This window comes from Epinephelus moara, chromosome 6, assembly GCF_006386435.1.
Source record: "Epinephelus moara isolate mb chromosome 6, YSFRI_EMoa_1.0, whole genome shotgun sequence".
Taxonomy (NCBI): domain Eukaryota; kingdom Metazoa; phylum Chordata; class Actinopteri; order Perciformes; family Serranidae; genus Epinephelus; species Epinephelus moara.
In genome coordinates this window covers 36,160,178-36,178,217 of record NC_065511.1, presented here as the reverse complement: position 1 = coordinate 36,178,217, position 18,040 = coordinate 36,160,178, and the positions used below count along the sequence as shown (strand labels likewise).

Here is an 18,040-nt window from a genome sequence, read left to right as displayed (position 1 = left end):
TCCGTCGGGGAACTAGATATTTTAAATGGTTCGGCTTGCAAAAACGGAATTAAAATAAAACAAAATAAAATAAAATAATATCCTGCTCAGGGTCGTGCCGAACCGAAAGTCGCGTACCGAACGGTTCGACACAAATACATGTACCGTTACGGCCCTAGTTAGCACTGTAACTCCGAGTATTCAGACACCAGCATCATCAGCTCCTCCATCTTGTCTTCTTTCTGCCTCTGTGATGCCCAGTGTTTGATTGGCCAAAGCCAGTTTGACACAGTTAGCTCAGTGCGGCATAGTAAAGTCTGTGCGTGCACATGGCCGGCAACCGCTTCATACCTTTACCGCCGTGTTGGAAAACGCTTCCTCTCTGCCACCTTCCCCTCATTGAGATGACAGGAGGCACCGAGTGACCACGCACTTGTCCACTACAGGGGGGCTTGGTTAGCATGCTGATGTTCTTCTGAGTGCTATATCGTAGGCGACTGAACTTGATTGAGTTTCTTGAAGATGCACTTAGAGTTACCATGACCTGGATGACTGAGAATCTTCTGCTGTACAGTACAGCCCCAGAGAGCCGACTGCATGGCTGTAGACACTCAGACACTGCTTTATTTGGCTTCAGATGACCTATGAACCTTCCTGTACTGACCTTACAATCAACAACTGCACAAACATCTTTGCAACTCTCCGTCAGCACTGAACACTTGAGCAACAAGAGGAGGGGGTAATGAAGACACAAACATGTTATGAAACAATGAATTGCAAATCATCCAGCAGGGATACCATTAAAAGAGCCAGTAATTATCCGTTTGTTGTGAGTCTCAAAGTCTAGACTGATGGTGTTGTAATTAAGAGTGAATAAGAACGCAGACACTGCTGTAAATATTCCCGTGTTGCCGGCTTTCGTGGAGGGTTTCAGGATGAAATGTTTCAACAGGGAGAGCTGTGCTAATTGTGACAGGCTTTTGCAGAGTAGAAAGCGAGATATTCACTATAGTGTGATGCAGAAATTCTCTCATTAAATATTAACCGTCTGAATTCCCAATTCATGAAACATTGATTTACTATTTCACTCTATATGTTGGAATCTGTTTCTGTCTTCTCTCTAGCTCTCATATTGAGGCAAAACTGCAGCCTTTTCTGGAATGCAGCTGTTTGCAGTTTTTTGTACACTGCACCAGGTGGTGTATTTCCACTCAGGACCATATTTCACTGTGAACTGCTGATTGTATTCAAAGCATTTCTTTTGTCCCTTTCTTTGCCCTTGGGGTTTTGCTTTCAGTGGATTAATAAACTTGATGCCAGGTCTTCTGTTTCTAGCAGTACATTGTAACAGGGCTGCTTCGAAAGGAAAGACACAGTGATCCAAAAATGATTGAAGTCCTCAGTCTGTTTTATGCGTGCAGACAAAAAAAATCTCATGTTATTCTGAATGGAAGAAGAGGAAACACTTCAAAGTGAGCCCCATTTAGCAAAACTAACTCACGTCCTGGTTTTCCTTCCAAGCCAGTTCATAATGCCATATGACGGTCCCCATTCATGTGAGGAAATGAAAAGCCCAATACAAACGAACGGGCTGTGAACCTTTTCAGCACAGAGTACAGTGGCTAAAAGCTAATGTGTATTTTACAAGCCCCAAAGCAGAGAATATCTTAGTGGGAGATGCTTTTAAAACGGACTCAGATTGTTTCATCATAACAACGGATGCTGAAGGTTCACAGTGTGTTTTGGGACAGCAGCAGAAACGATCTATTATTCAGTAACTGAGTCTTGTTAGGAATTAAATAATATTCTTTAGACTGTTTGTAGGTACACATTTTTGTCAAATGTCAAATAAGGCTGATGGGATGATAGCAGATTGAAATGTTAGAGTTTGGGGTACAACAGATGAGTGCTTTATCTCCAGTGTCCCTCAAAATCTCCCATTCGTTCTCTTTCGTTTCGAGTTTGGCCTGTTGTTTGAGAAAAGACAAGTATGTTCCAGACGCAGGAACAGGCACGCTTACTGCAGAAGTCTGGCCGCAGTAGCGAGGGGAAGCCATGAGCAATGGAAACTGCAATAAGCCTTGGCCACTGTCCCTGAGGATGAAGAGAGGGAGCAGAGGAGGGCAAAAGTGGGGCAGAGAGGCAGCACGGGGGAGAAATGAAAGTGATAGAGTGGGGATGCCGAAGCCACACAATTAAAGCTAAAGTGAAATGTCAGCTTAAACACGCCCCTGGAAATGTGGTTTTGGAGCGATGCGTGACTCAGAGATCTTTTTAAGATTATACCTAGACATGAAGTCATTCCAGTTTTCCTTATCTCTGTTGCCTATTGTACTTCTGCTGTCAGAGAAATGCATGGGCTTCACACATAAATGCATTTGCTTTATATCTTCCTGTCACATTTTTGCGAGTTTAACCAAGGGAGTTGCGTTCATGTTACCCTTATCACATTATGTACATAGCCCAGTCTGATGTGGAGTGCCAGCAGTACTTCACCTTGTGTATTCCAGTGTTATCTAGTGAGTGCACATGCCTCACAAGACCCTGAGGCCCAAGTTTGTCAGTCTTGACAACCTTCAGAGGACAGATCTGAGACACTAGGCGTATAAAAGGAATAACAAAACAAGATCTGAGTAGCCTCTGATGTTCTTAAAAGGGGATGAGGAATTCAGCTGCGGGTTTTCTGTGGGTGTTGATGGAGAGACTGAGGGAAAGCATACGACATTTTAAAGCCAGATGGAAAAAAATGAACAATGCACTGGCAAGCAGAAACGAAGTGTTGTAAAATTTTAGTGTCCTGCCGTATAATCAAAAAAGCCTTGTTTTTCTCCTGCGGTTTTTGCTAACAGAACTTTCAGCCTTTTAATATGGCCGGTAAAATAGTTGGAACTATAACCATATTTTAAATATTTGTCATGCTGTTGGCTAATACTTGTAGTTTTGTTACAGATGCTGGAGTTGGCTGTACTGAGCCATTTGAAAGCAAGATAATGCACCAGAACAAACTTGCCCATATGACATTAATTAGTGCTTGTGTTATTTTGATTGTTTTTATTACAGTGATCATGGCTCACTTAGCCCTAGTTTAATTAATTAGCAAATTAGTAAGGTCTCTTTTTTTCGGCAGTTTACATAGTATTCCACCATTCATTATTTTTACTGGACAAAATGTGAGATGTATGCATTAAATCAAAAACTATGACCTTAAAACGAAAACTTAAAGGTCCAGTGTGTAGGATTTAGAAGCATCTAGTGTTTTGGTTGCAGAACTTAAACTTTTCATGTGTGCCAAGCGTGTACTACGGTGACTGACGCGACACATGTATGGCCCTTTCTAGAACCAGTGTTTGGTTTGTCCGTTCCGAGCTACAGTAGAAACAATGGCGTGCTCTGTGGGACGGGGCCAACTCCATATAGATATAAACAGCTCATTCTAAGGTAACAAAAACACAACAATACTTAATTTTAGGTGAACTAATTAAACATATGGTGTGTCTCAAATCCCATACTTCCATTAGTACACTTACTTGTAGTATACTATGTGCACTATGTACTCATTGGCGTAGTGCGCGAATTTCGACAGGGTAGTGTTGTCTCAAACCAAACACGGCCATCGTGCACTCACCGGGATGACGACCACAAATTAGCTAGTTAGCAAACTAGCGTTAGCATTTGCGTTAACGTTCGCGGTACCAAATCATTACAGACTGCTAAATTAACCCAATAAACATACTGCTGGCTTATACCCGACAACAGTATAGTGGTGCTTAGTGCAAAAAACACATTTGTACAATGCAGCGACGTTCACAGTCGCACAGTCCTCGGCTGCTATTTCCAGTTTGAAAAGTGGTCCCTCCCCTTCCACTACGTAGCCAAGATGGCGACCACTGAGGGCGAGAAGTGTCCATAGTTTCACACTCAACTTCTTGAGTGCACCATCCGGGTACTCATAGTGCACTGCATTTTTCCATACTCGGTGTGAATGCACCTATGCACTCAAAATATTAAGTGTAAGTAGTAAGTACAGAAGTATGCGATTTGAGACACAGCAATAGTAAGGAATATTATAATGATAATAACATTGAATTTATTTTTGCCAATAGATGACCCTAAATCCTACACACTAGACCAGTGGTTCCCAACTGGTCCAGCCACAGGGTCCAAATTTCCCCTTTGTCATTAGTTCAAGGTCCACACAATTAAATACATTCAGTGTCATACTTGCGTTTGGCCGCGTCGTCAAGCTAGTTTATTGTCTCTGTCAAATCCATTAGTCACTCACTCTACATCATGAAACAGCACTTCAAAATAAAAGCTCTGTGCCGGAAATTCACTGTACAAAGTAAAGTGTGTTTTTTGCAAACATGACACGTTGGACCTGCGACCCACTTTTGGACCGCCACCCACCAGTTGGGAACCACTGCACTAGACCTTTAATACCATTAAGATAGCATCAGTAGCACACTGCAGAATCTGTGAGTTTTTGTTAAAGAAACAGCCAGACGCTCTCACATACAAAGAAAACAAACCGCTGTGAATAAGTGTGATTTTACTACCTTTTCCAGGAGCAAAGGTCCTCTTTGTTAAATGTTTTTATGGGGGGCCACAAGCTTAGAGTCTCTGGTTTTCATGAGCGGGCTGCTAACACAGAATCCACCACACTGCAGAATTGTTAGCATAACACGGGCGACTGAGCAGATTCATTGTTATTGTTCACACGTCCTTGCTGACTCAAAGAAATACCAGCATTTTTTGATCAAGCCGGTGCTTTAAATGAAACAATGATTAATAGATTCATTGTGGGTGAAACTCAGAGCTGAATTGCTGAGAGAGACATTTTGGGGCTGTATAATGTATAGTTTTCTTGGATGTCAACTCCGGGCTGTAGCTCTATTTCTGTACTACTATAAAGGGTATTCACCACCTGTATAATCACATCATACTCTCACTTTGCAGGCCTTGGCATATTATGGGATTTGAAGCCGATAAATGTAAATGGCCTTCGCAAGGGGGGGCGGGGGGTTAGTAGCAGAGTTAAGTGGAAGCATATGTGCTAGTAGGCTCACAGTCTGATTATAGAAACCTCTGTGGCTCTGTGGGGTTGGATTCTTGTCGGATTCTTGCTTGTAGAACAGACTCGAGTACGTGAGACTGTTATTGAGAAAGCAGGAACAAACAGCTAAATGGAAACTAAGAATCATGGAGCATTGTGTGGTTGGCTTTGTGTTGTTTTTTTTTGTCGATGAAAATGAGTCCGTTGAGGCGAGCCAGGCTTTGATGAGAGAAACAGGCTGAGCCATAACTTAAATATAATCAACAAGACCAGTGGTGACATAAGGCTGTTTTTTGACAAAGTCTACAGAAAGAAAAACACATCATTCCCCTAAAATTAACACTGCCTTCAAAGTCATTCAGGATATTCAGGTTCTTGTCAGGAGTAGTAAACAAAATGTTGCATTCTGGGAGCATAAACTTACTGAATTTTGTTGCTTTCATTTAAAGGAGTTTAACATTTTAGTTTCTTGATTTGGGCTGCATTATGAAATCAATACCACTTTATATCTGCTGCAGCTGGTTAGCTTAGCTCAGTGGAAAAACTGATCCAGACAAGCAAGTTCCTGAAACTACAAATGTATTCCTTTCAGGTCAGGACATGTCCTGTGTGTAACACTGATATGTGGAATAAAGATGGGTTAAATTATGCTAATTTCTGCTCTCTTACAGGAGAGGATGCTGAGTCAGAGTGGGATGAACGCAAGGAGTCGAGATGTGTTTGGACTGCGCTGCCTGCCAGGTAAGATTGTAATGTTCAGAGATATGTATGAAGCTTTTTAAATATGTAAGAATATTAGAAGAGCAGTTATTATGATGGTCACAACAGATCAGTTTTTACTTCCTACATTTCTGCTTTTGAGAAATCCACACATCGTCCACGTTTGGCAAATCCACCCACGTCTTGCATCAATCAAATAAATAAGGAATGATTCCAGCTACTATAACAATAAACAGGTTGCAGCTGAACAGCTCAGCCAGACACCAGAAATGTGTAAGGTAATAAATAATACAACACCTCACAGCATGAACTTCAATTGACAACTGCCATGCCGCTCCAGGACCAGATGAAATATCAACATTCAGTAACACCGAGGCTGAAAGCTGCTGCTGTATTCATTGTTCTCTGTGGTTTGAATTTTCTATTTTGCACTTGTAGCCACACCTGGACCAGGAATGTCACAGCAGGTGTTTTGCCTTTGAGGCGGTAAAACATGTGCTGTTGAAAAGCTAAACTGAAAACACAAAATGGGACCAGGAGCCTCAATGAACAGTTGTGTGGCTAACGTTAAAAAGTCACGTAACTTTATTGCAGAATGAGTGCTTGGACAGAATGAAGTTAGAATCAGCAGCAATTGTCCATCAGACTTTTTTGTCGTGTGTAACTAAAGGTGTTGTGTTGCAGAGCTTACTACAGCCTATGTTTACTATGTGGTGACTAATTTGTAGTTACTGCAGAATGTAATCATTCGCTTATAAAAGCACAGCCACAAAATTACATGGAGATGCAGGATGTGCATTATCAAGCAGTGTAGTGTATTCACTGTACACTTAAATACCGCTTTTTGACAGTCATGGGCTGGCTTAGCTTGGTTTGGTTTGGTTTAGCCCCTTAGGCCAGTACAGCAGGGATTTGCGTCTCCATTACAACAGGGTTACCCGCTTGAAGGTATGTCTTTAACTGATGACGGCTCATCCTGAGTGATGATGTCTAAAAGCAGCAGGCTGATCCACAGCTAAAGTCCCCTGATATTTTTGCTGCAAAAGCACAGCAGGTAAAAGAAGTTTACCTGCAGTTATTCCACACGCTAGTTATTAACATGTCAGGCAGGAAATCCAAAGTGTGGGATCATTTTGAGAAGGTGAAGGATGAACCCAAGGTGATATGTAAACTCATCTTCATTGGTCGACTACAAACATGACGTATCATCTAAAACATGGAAGTAGCTACATGCCCATTAGCCCACAGTGTAATTAACAGGCGGCTCGCTCAGTGTGTGACGTGCACTTGTAGATAAAATACTGGCCTATATTAAAGAAGGGTCATTAGTACGGTTTTGTATTTCTCTGTAATGTAGCACAGTGTTAACAGTGTTACTGATACTATTCTTTCTCACACCTTCAACTCACACCATTGTGTTGCCCCGCCCAAAATATGTAAGAAATATGAAAGATTTTTAAAAACACTGTTATCTCTGAGAAAGGTAGGTGGAGTCTCTCAACACACATGCTTGTTTCAGGGTAAAAAGGGGAGTCGTGGAGGGTTGGCAAGATGTCACCACTACCTGCTTGGAGGTGGGTGCATGTGCTTTTGGCCCTACTCCAGAGAAGGTCCATCTCTGGCGCTGCGTGGCATATTACAGCTGACAAAGGGAACACAAATCAGTGTGGCGTCATTGACTGGGCACGACCAAAAGTGACTATGAAAAAAGGCCCATTATATCAACTGTGACTAGGCTCCATCTTGTTTAGAGATCCAGCTGCCTTGACAAGATATGGCATGCCTTAAACCTCTTTGCCGGCTTAAAGGTACCGAATAACAGTGCAAATTTCCCGCCTTGAACAGCCAGTGTAAAAGCAGCTAGGGTTTTGCCAGCAGGGTTAACTCGAGGTCGACACTTTTAACCCAAGTGATAATTTGCTGGATGGTTCAGGACCACAGAAAATCTCTGCTGCTGCATTCTTAATTATTTTCCTCGCCCTGCCCTGCTCATATTCTTGTGTCAGCACCACTCTGCAGGAGCTTTTCATAAGAACGACAGCAGACCCAGACCAGAGGGCCCAGATCTTTAACCCTGCATATCAGCAGTTACTCACAGCACTCTTCACCAGAGCAGATTTAGTGTTAATGAGTGTGTGGGTGTGTTAGCGGGGAGTTTATGAGGTGGAGAGATGACTCCTTGGCCTGTTTCAGACTCAGCCTGCCACCTTATGACTGATATCTCCTTTTGTCACAGTGTCATTTTTTACATTTTAAGCTTTGTATGTATCTCTTACTTTTTAAAGGATTTTTTTTATGCCTGTTGTTTTGACGTAGGATCTCGTGACCTTTTACACACACAGACATCCACATGCGTAATTATACACAGACAAACAATGCACACACATTCATGTATGCACACGTATTCTTCACAAACGCACACACTTCCTTCCTCATTTTCACTCACTTCATGTCAGCCTAATTTGTTTTCCAGCAGTGTGTTTTCATCAAATACTTTCCAGACTCGGCTGGTCCTTGACAACACACACACGCACACACACACACACACACACACAGATCCTATTCTTAGCTGTTAACATTTCACTGTGAAATGTCGACTGTCTTTACTTCACATTTTTCCCTCCCGCTGGCTTTCAGCTTCATCTCCATCTCCAACACCACCCTACTGTTCCCCTACCTCTCTCTGTCTTCTCTTTCTCTCCTTCTCCATCTCCATTCCAGGCAGATTAGAAACACAGCTGTCCATGAGAACCAGTCCTATATTAAGAGAGAAGAAGAAACATGTGTATTGGCAGCGCTGTTGTGTTTCTTTTTTTTTCCTCTGTTTTCCATTGAGACCTATATTAGCTCCACCGTGAGCTAAAATTACTTAGGGTTAGCCTGCTGTAAATGTAGCATTTCATTTTATTTTGGACGTTTTTCTGAACCGATTCAGATTTCAGACAGGGAAATCTATCCTTTGGCTTTGTGTGCGCTCTGCACAGTAAGTGTTGAGACAATTTGTGAGAACAAGTTCACTTTCAGACACAAAGGAGTCGCGAGTCAGTGTTACCCCACCGAGTGAAAGGGCTCACGTTGCACCTGTGGACTCCCTCTCTATCGCCCTCTTCTTCTCCACAAACACACACAAATCAGATAAATGTTTGCAGAAGTTGACCCATTCTCCCCGTAGTTAACAGACAGTGCTTGGTGTCCTCTGCGTTCTCATGTGACACCGCGACACAGGAGCGCAGAAACCGAGCCGGTCTGTGGGAGGGCAAACGGGTCAGGGCAGCTCTGGCAGCCATAGGTAGATCATGTACCTTTTCAATGCTGCGAGTGTGGGAGGGGTTATACTGTCCATTCACACACAATGCCAAGAGTCCAGGACCCCCTTCAGAGCAACTTCACAATCCCCTTTCTCCACAGTCTTATGTTACTGTGGGATTAAAAGGCTGTCAATCAGCTTTATCCCTCGTTGATTGATGGACAAGAGAGCATTCGTATACTTGGGTTTCGATCTTGATATTGGAAATGGTATTAAATTCTCTTCATGTGTATGACTTTAAAAGGATTTTTTTGGCTTATTGTCCTGACAAAAGAAACATCAAACAAGATTTTTGGGCAGAAATCATGTTGCGGATGATCAGTATGTCTGGAGATATAGTAGTAAGTGTGGTTTTTACTGGCTCGCAATTACAGTGTAACCTGCATTCAAGAGCAGACAACTTTAAAGAGACTGGCCTAGTGAAGGGAAAAGTTGGACAAGATGTTTTGCTTTTGTTGTTTCACATAACAAGCCAACCTAACATGGTTGTCATTATGAAACTGTTTGTCACTGTTTAGGGATGTTGCACACGAAGGTTAGTGGTTTTTGGTTTTCTGTGCAAGAGCAGTCTTCTTCACATTTTATGCTGTGTCAAATTTTAGGGAAGACACCAGACATCGAGGGCTTTTCTCACAGTCATCGATACAGAAAATGTCCTTATCAGCTGTTAATTTGTCAAAAACGACTGTAACCCTAAATTTAACCCGACATGATTTATTCCTGGTCTTTACTCATCCTCCCAGTGGGTTGAGGAGGGAAGAAACCTTTTCGCTCTGCATGCATCTCAGCTGAAAATGAGGAACAAATGTGGATGAAAACAAATAAAACAGAGGCATGTGGTTCAGATCTCTCTCAGCTGTATTTTCTCAGGCTGATTCTTAAGGTCGCTGTCTCCTCATATCCGAGTCACAGACCACAACGTCAGCAGAAGCTGCTGAAACATTAAAGGGGAAGTTCAGATTTAAACTTAAAGCTATAGTGCGTAACTTCTGTCGCCTCCCAGCGGATAATGCGTTATTACAACTAATAAGCCAGCGGCACTTCCATGTACACAGAGTAACACTTGCCAGTTGCCACACACCGTACACAGAGTAACACTTGCCTTTGTGGTAGGATCCACTTCTGAACCGTGTCTCGGCCGCTTCTCCGCCATGTTGCTTTCTCTTTCTACCTGCGCTCTACCTCTTGCTATGACACTCTCCGCGCTTCCTCCCCCTCCCTTCTTGTTGTGAGGAAGCATTTCCTGTGTGCCAGCGCGGGAGTGTCGCCGGTCGACACCCATACTAAAAATGATATATATTGAAAAATACCGCGAGATGTTCGAGGAGCTGATTGGCTTAATCAGCATTGTGTCATCTCCTCTAGTAGTGGCTTGGGTGAAACGGACATTTAGGGACCTGTAGAAGTTACGCACTATAGCTTTAATGTGGAAAAAAAACAACCTTTATTTATGCCCAACTCCGTGTTAGGAGTGCAAAAACATTAAAATACTTTCAGATTGTGTAGAAAACGACAACTAGAAGTGGTCTTATAGGTGCACATATTCCTTAACAACTTCCTGAAAACTATTGTCAATCATTTTTTTCAGTATTTGAATTAAGGCTGGGTAGTATCGACTGAAATTATCCAGTCCCGGACAGTCCCAACTCCGTGCTGGATCAGCAAACTTTCTGTTGCTGCCATCTCCGTCAGTTCAACGTCTGCCTTGTTAGCACAAGCTAACACAACAGCAGTGGCTGACATCCAACACCGAACTGTTAAACAGACCCACCAAACTCACTCTGACACAGAAATGAATTGACACTCTTGTTAAACACGTTAATAATTATTAGGTAACATGTAGGGTTGCAACAGTACGAGATTTTTTACGGTACGATAACTGTCTCAGAAAATATTGCGGTTTCACAGAGTTTATATTGTTATCAGTCAGAATGACCCTTAAAGGAATGACAACAGAAGCATTATTTTTGATTGAATAAATGTTTTATTACTATAATTGAAACTTTTGTCGACGGAAGTACGTGTAAAAAGTCTCCCGCTTGAGAACAACTAAAATGAAGGGAAGGTTCTCCGTCCAGTTTCCTTTTCAGTATCATAGATAAGCAAATGTACATGGTATGATAACCGTCAACATGTATATCATTTGCAACCCTAGTGTAGTAACATGGCTGTGTGATGCTAGCAGTTAGCCCTGTCACTGTGTTTGCGTGCAGCTAGTCTCTATATACAGACTCTACATTCAGTGAATGTAGAGTCTGTAGGCAAACCCCGGAGATCTTGCCTCCGGAAGAAGAGCGGAAGAGCCCTGGTTTCCGGTGCTAGGCTGTTTGTAGTCTGCGTGATATTGATCAATCACGTTTGAAACGGCTGCAGTTGTTGCCAGGTTAAACGGTCCGTGCGGTGAACTAACAAGGCGGAACATAATTGGCGTCACTGCAAACTCTGAATCCATCGCAATGGATCAGCATATTTACTTATATATAAACGGAAGTCGGAAACGGAAATTCGCCTCCTCCGCCCAAATCCAACCGGAATGCCAAAAAATCGGGGGTCTGCCCCCAGTCTGCCGGAAGTCAGACGCCGAATACAGCCGATGGGTTCCGAGAATGGCGTGCAGCTAACTCTTCTGCTGTCCCCAGTGCAGAGCTCACACTCCTGCAGCAGCAGCTACAACCCCTACAGTCAAGTGCGGCATATTTGATAGAGTTGGTGTCTCAAAATCCTAATCCTAAAATGCCACCAAAACATTCACAAGTATGGCTTTACTTCATGCAGCTCCACTCACATCCGTATTGAATTAAGTCATTGGAATTGGTGTCCCATTAAGGGTACTGGTATTGGTACTAGTATCGTAATTTTTTAAACACTCAGACCTAATTTGAATTGAACTCATTTCCTCTACTCGACAGCAAGGAGGCCTCAAGTTGTGGTTTCATTTGAAGCTATACTTTTCAAATAAAGATAAGAAATACCACTAACTGCTGGGTTTCAGTGTAATAAAACTATGTAATGCAGCTTTATTTTCCTCGACACAGCGTCTCTTGTTAGTTTCGCCCTTCTGCTCCTCAGTTGCTCAAAAGTCCAACCCAACATTTTATTTTGGCGAGCTGTCCACCCTGTAATGCTGTCAGATGTTGATGTCACTGCCATCTGTAGAGCTGCAACTGGCACTAAAGAATCACAGCAAACACAGGGAATCTGAAATCAAACAGTTGTGGTCAGTGAGTTTTGTCTGTTGTATGACAGTTGTTGTACTGTGTCTTACTGCCTGCCATTGTTGCTGCTACTGTTTTATTGTTCGTAATAGCTGTAATCCAGCTAACTACGGGCCACACCCACGGCAAAAGGCGTGTGCCAAACAAATATCCCAGAATATCCCAAACATCAGTGGCATATACACACAGGGTTGCAGACAGGACACAGACTGATGGTGTGAAATAACCTAATTTATTATCTTAAAATAGTGGATGGTCTGGCTTTAATCAACGTGAAAGCACACTTGTACTGTGTTAGTACAGCAGACATGGTTACACTCTGTAGCTCTCCAGGAAGCACATAAAGATTTTATTTGATTAAAGGACAACTGTCTCGTAAAACACCTTCACTTGTACAGCTGACTCATTCTGGGCTGAACCACCTGCTAGCACTAACCTCCTAAATCTCACCAAAGAGTGTAAACAGGCCCTGAAGCCTCTTCTTTCTCCCTCAGCTCTCGATTCTTCAGGCAGTACAGGAATGTACTCGGCTCTGTTGCGCCCTGGGGAGACATTAAAACAAGGCACGGAAAGCCACAGATTGTCCTCTTGAAAGACAACAAGGGTTCACTTGTGTCCGCTGATACTAAGCATCTTAAATCTCTCTCGCTAGATCATGTGTGGTCGGGTTTAATTGATAAGTCCAGCCTAGGGCTTTAATGCGTGGTTTTGGAGGCTGAAGGGCATAAGCATAATCATAGAGCACGCCCTAAGATTTAAACTCCTCTTGTGCAATCAGCAAATTATGGTGTTGGAAGCAAAGGCTCGTCTTCCTCCTTCTCTCACAGTATAAACAAGTGTTTCATGTGTAAAAATGGCTCCTTCCTGTTTGTGCTTTTGTATCCCCCAAAACATTCTTAAAGCTAAGAGGACTAAGTAGCTGAGACTTTCAGCCCAACAGCTCCACTGTCATTTTCAGTTTAAGGGCCGAGTGAGTTCCTTCCACATGTGCAGTGAAGGAATTTTGTGTTTCCTCAGAGTGTTTTTTCAGTTTCGAGGAACCAGGAGTCTTTCCCCGTCTTTTTCATGGTCTTGTGAGCGAATATGAAAACATTTGCCTTGCCATATGTGTCTGGGCAAACACTCCTCTTGTCGTGGACAAAAAGGCCATTTTCACCACGTCTGCTTTATCCTCAGCTCTGTTGCCATGGAAACCCACAGTCTAGCTGGCAAAGGCTTTTGTATTCCTGCGGGAGACTGTTAAAAATGTGCTGTCTCACCGCTGTGTGTGTGTGTGTGTGTGTGTGTGTGTGTGTGTGTGTGTGTGTGTGTGTGTGTGTGTGTGTGTGTGTGTGTGTGTGTTTTGCTGAAACTGTTTTCTTTTTTTTCCCCCCCTTTGAGAGCGTTCATGCACATCTGTGTTTGTGTGTACGAGATTGTTCTGAGTGAAAAGTTTGTTTTCGGAAGCTTTTGTCCTGGAATTTCAGATGCTTCTTTAACCTTGCTCTCCGCTGAGGAATGATTAGGATTCATCTCAGTCTCAACTAAAGTCGTGCACAAATGAAGTACATGTTTCAACTTGTCAAATATTGGCAAATTTTATGGTTTGGTGCGATATGACACAGGGATGTCATGGTTTGGTACATTTTCAATACAGAAAAATAGAGTAGAAATATCCTTGAATTTTAAATGCATAATTTATTAAAACTAACATCATAAAGTATGATTTTTTTTGTACTTTGGACAATTGTGGCACTATACCTGAGTGTTGAGTGACTCATCTTCTTCCTAGCAGCATATGAAACAAAATCAGTTCCTTAAAAAATATTACATATAGTATAGTAGTCACAAACAAAAGAATCAGTTCTGTTTCTGAAATGAAAGAAAAATGTCCTTGTTTTTTCTTTTTTAATTCATTTGTAAATGTATAAAAGCTAACACCATAATTTGGGCTTTTGGTTGTTTTGTATAAAGCAGGAATTACACTCTGGCTGGCTCGTGAAGGAATATCGTAAAGGGGCTCCATTGCATTAAAGGGGAAGGTCACCCATTTTCAAAATTCATATATTTTACTCCTATGGTCTCAGAAGGTACAAAAATAATAGTGAAGATTAACAATTCTCCCCCAAATCCAAAACTAGAGTGCTACAACTCAAATGTGTGATGTCATAGGGTATAAAGGCTGGAGCCGCTCCATAGACAATGAAATGGGAAAAATGAGAGAGCATCCAGGGGAATGTTTAAAGTATACGCGAACACTTTCTGTGGGTCCGCAAAATCAGGCTCCCAGTCATTGTGTATGGCGCAAACTTAATACCTGTTAAAGATTTGCTTCTTTGTTGTCTGGCTTTGAGAAAGAGCAGCTCATGTTCACAAGTATTGATTAAACTTTCCTTAGACATGGAAATAACACACTGGAATTCTGGATATAGGTGGTGTTCTCCTTTAAGCATGTTCGTAAAGCCTGCACTTTCTACTACAGAGTAGAGTCTCATATCTGGAGCAGTAAATGTTAACCACAGTGATTTCCTTTTCTGTGTTTGAATCAGTTATGAATGGCTGCCTGAATGCTGTGGGGTTAACATTAGCGTTCATCTAGTTCCAGTCACGGACACACTGGGGAGAAGTCGTCTCTAGTCATCGTCCTCATAATTCACAGCGCAACCAAAGTGGCTCCAAACGCCAAACCTGTATGTTAATGGAGAATCTTCTATTTCTGGTCTGATTATGGTGTTAATAACCACCTTGCAACGAGCTAGCTTAGCATAGCTGCCTCTCAGCGTGTCTCAGTGTGTCTCAGTGGAGTAGAATGTTTTGGTTTGGGGGTGGGAGGGGCAGACAGCACGTTGTCTGTTACATCATGTGGGCTGCAGCAGCACTGGAACATTATATTAAACGCTGTTTAAGCTGTATATGTTTTTTCCAAATGTAATGGCATTAGATCAAGAAATCGCTCGGATTTTATTGCGCACTGAACTAAAAGCCTTGTACTGAATGGTTCAATACGTGTATTGTTACACCCCCAGTCAAATATTTAATCTGCTGTTAGAGCTCAGTTTTCTATATTGATATTTCTGAAAATCCAAAAGCAGAGATTAAAGCTTTCATTTCAAGTAGCTTCTGCAGATGACATCATGAACCTTTCTACACCTGACTAGATGAACACACTATTTGCTGGACTCTCATGGGTCTTTGCTTAAACTGTAGTTAACAGCTGTTATTTAAAATTATCACATCTCTCATGAATTATCCACTGAGTTATGTCTCATAACACACAGCTTTTGAATCATTCATTTTATATTTATACCAACTACCTGTAACCATTTAAGAGTTTTGATATCCAGCTGTACATTAGATAAACAAATACTTTGATAGATCTTTCACTCATATACAAATTTAAACGTATTTACCAGCAAACCAGACTGGTGTAATGTATTCAGAATTGTTACAGTCACCAGTAAGATGGCGTTTTTGTTATTCTTTCTGCTCCTCTCTGCCCATCCACCGCCGCCTGAGGACAGTAAGCAACAACTTGACCTTTTTGTTTGAAGGTGTTTGTTACGCCCACTCCCAGTAGCTTACACAGTGAACTTCCACGCTGCTGTTTCTTTGTCTGTTCTCTTCCTGTTATGTATCCTCACTTGAGCCCCCCTCCCCTCCCCTCCGCCCCCCCCACCCCCACCCTTTATACACCCTCAGTTATGCAATTTCGTACAAATCTGAAAACCCTTGACAGACAAATTACCCACGAGCTGCATCCTGTAACCTCTGCGCTACATCCAACTCTTGTCCCCACCAGGCGAGTGTGTACTTCAGAGAGCTGTCATGGTGAGGAAGAAGCTGACCGCCAGGGAAGGAAGAGGTTGGGTGTCTGGGACCCTTTTCTGTACCCACTTCAGAGTGGCCTTTGTGCCTCAGGACAGTCCCAAACCTGACGTGAGTCACTCTCAACTGCTGCACTGATTAAAAATACCTGCACTCATTTTCTATTATGATTTAATAATAATGATGGAATTGTCTCTTTAAAGGATGACATTATGAAATTTATTAGGAACATTTAATGCCATGCAAAAACTGTGGGTTTTTTGTTACATATTGTTTTGTTTTTTTCTTTAAATCACATTGATGATGCAGGACAATGCAGATCCAGTGCTTTTAGGAGATCATGACGTGGCTTTGGCGTCCATAGAGAAGGTTGTGGTCGGTAAGTAAAACCTCATGGCCGCATTGTCACTCCCCATCAGTAAGAGATATTTTAATGGATGCAATGACTGGAGATTTATTGACTGCTGTTAGTCTTATGTGACACTCACAGACTAGTATACTGTACATCATGCCTTTTGCTGTGATGCTGGTAATACTACTGCTAACAGTGTGAATCCATAAGGGCTTACAGTTGTAATCCTTAAGATTTCAGCCCTGATTGATTTGGCGATAGCTGTGGTTACTATGGTAACAGCAAGTGAGGTTTAATACAACAGCAAACACACGCTGAGCAGATAATTTGTCAGAAATACAACAAAAGACCAATTCTTTGTTTTCTATTTTTGTATTTTTTAAATTGTAACAACAATCTGATTTCATGCTGCACACAGCACAATATATTACTACGCATTACAAATTAAAACCACTATATAAAGAGGTGTTTTTATTGCATAAAAATGCTGACCGTAAACGGCATCAGAAATGGTGTTTGATTGCATTCGAATCTTAAGGATTATAAAGTGGCATAGTCCAAACAAGGTGTTTAAATTGCAGCAATAAAAAGACTTTCCTGAGATAACAGCTAAAATGTAATCATGCAAAATGACAACTTAAAATAGCAGGTTTTGGGCTCCCTTGTAAAGTTAGAGAAGCATACTTTACTACAGGTATAACCTACACACTGTAACCTCTACCCGAGGGTTCTTTGGGTCTTGACCCATTTGTCGGTTTAATGTTTAATCAGGTCCCTTTTCCACTCCTGTGTTGCAGTGGGCCCCAACAGGACCAAGCTGGTGACCCCAAACTCCTCGCTGAAGTTCACTCCAGAGGAGCTGGTGCTCTACTGCAGGGACCTGCGAGTCATCTGCTTCCTGTTTGACCGCCTCACTCCTGACGCACAAGTCATAGAGGTGTGTGTGCATGTCTTGGTTTTAATAATTTGGTGATCTCATTTTTAGCATGACTATGTCTTACACAAAAAACAGAAATATGCAGACAACTGCTCATTTTTATAGCCTCTAAAAACACTTTTCTGGATTTGTTTTTTGTTATTTAATGCTGTTCTTGTTTCAGTGTTACGCCTCTTTATAAGCAATTTCCAAATTCTTCTCATGCAGATTTGTGCACTTGGGTTGCTAAATATTTGCATGCGACTGCATCTTTTGGGGGGTGTGTGTGCATATTGGCTCAGATTCAAAGCTCTGGTTACTGTCATGCTGTTCACCAGTCCTTTCAGAGCCTAAAGACTCGTGCATAGAGAAGTTGATCTGTACCATACACCAATGATCTGTCTCTGCAGGGCATTGATGTTGAAAGCTGACGACCTTTGTCATGTTGATGGGCTCACTGTGGTTTCCCTCCTCAGATAACCTACACCATCGCCAAGACCTACCAGCCTCCCAAACCCGGGTCAGTTTTATCTTTCCAGAACGCTGCCCTTGGGAGTGTAGGTGAGTAGATTAATGTATGCATCCTCATGTATACAGCCATACAGTCCCTCCCTGGCACTGATACAAAACCTCATCAGTCTGTCAGTCTGTCTTTCTCCCTACAACTGTGTTGGGTCCTCACAAACAAAGAGAA

General features: G+C 42.1%; 1 protein-coding gene across 1 annotated transcript in view; it reads left to right on the top strand.

Annotated features, from left to right (window-relative positions):
- Positions 1-18,040, top strand: part of mtmr11 (myotubularin related protein 11) — a 47,184-nt gene that overhangs the window by 6,036 nt on the left and 23,108 nt on the right. The window contains exons 2-6 of the mRNA XM_050046286.1: positions 5,704-5,773; positions 16,053-16,189; positions 16,388-16,457; positions 17,228-17,367; positions 17,823-17,907. Of these exons, the coding sequence (XP_049902243.1) occupies positions 5,704-5,773; positions 16,053-16,189; positions 16,388-16,457; positions 17,228-17,367; positions 17,823-17,907 (502 nt within the window). The remainder of the gene's footprint in view (positions 1-5,703; positions 5,774-16,052; positions 16,190-16,387; positions 16,458-17,227; positions 17,368-17,822; positions 17,908-18,040) is intronic.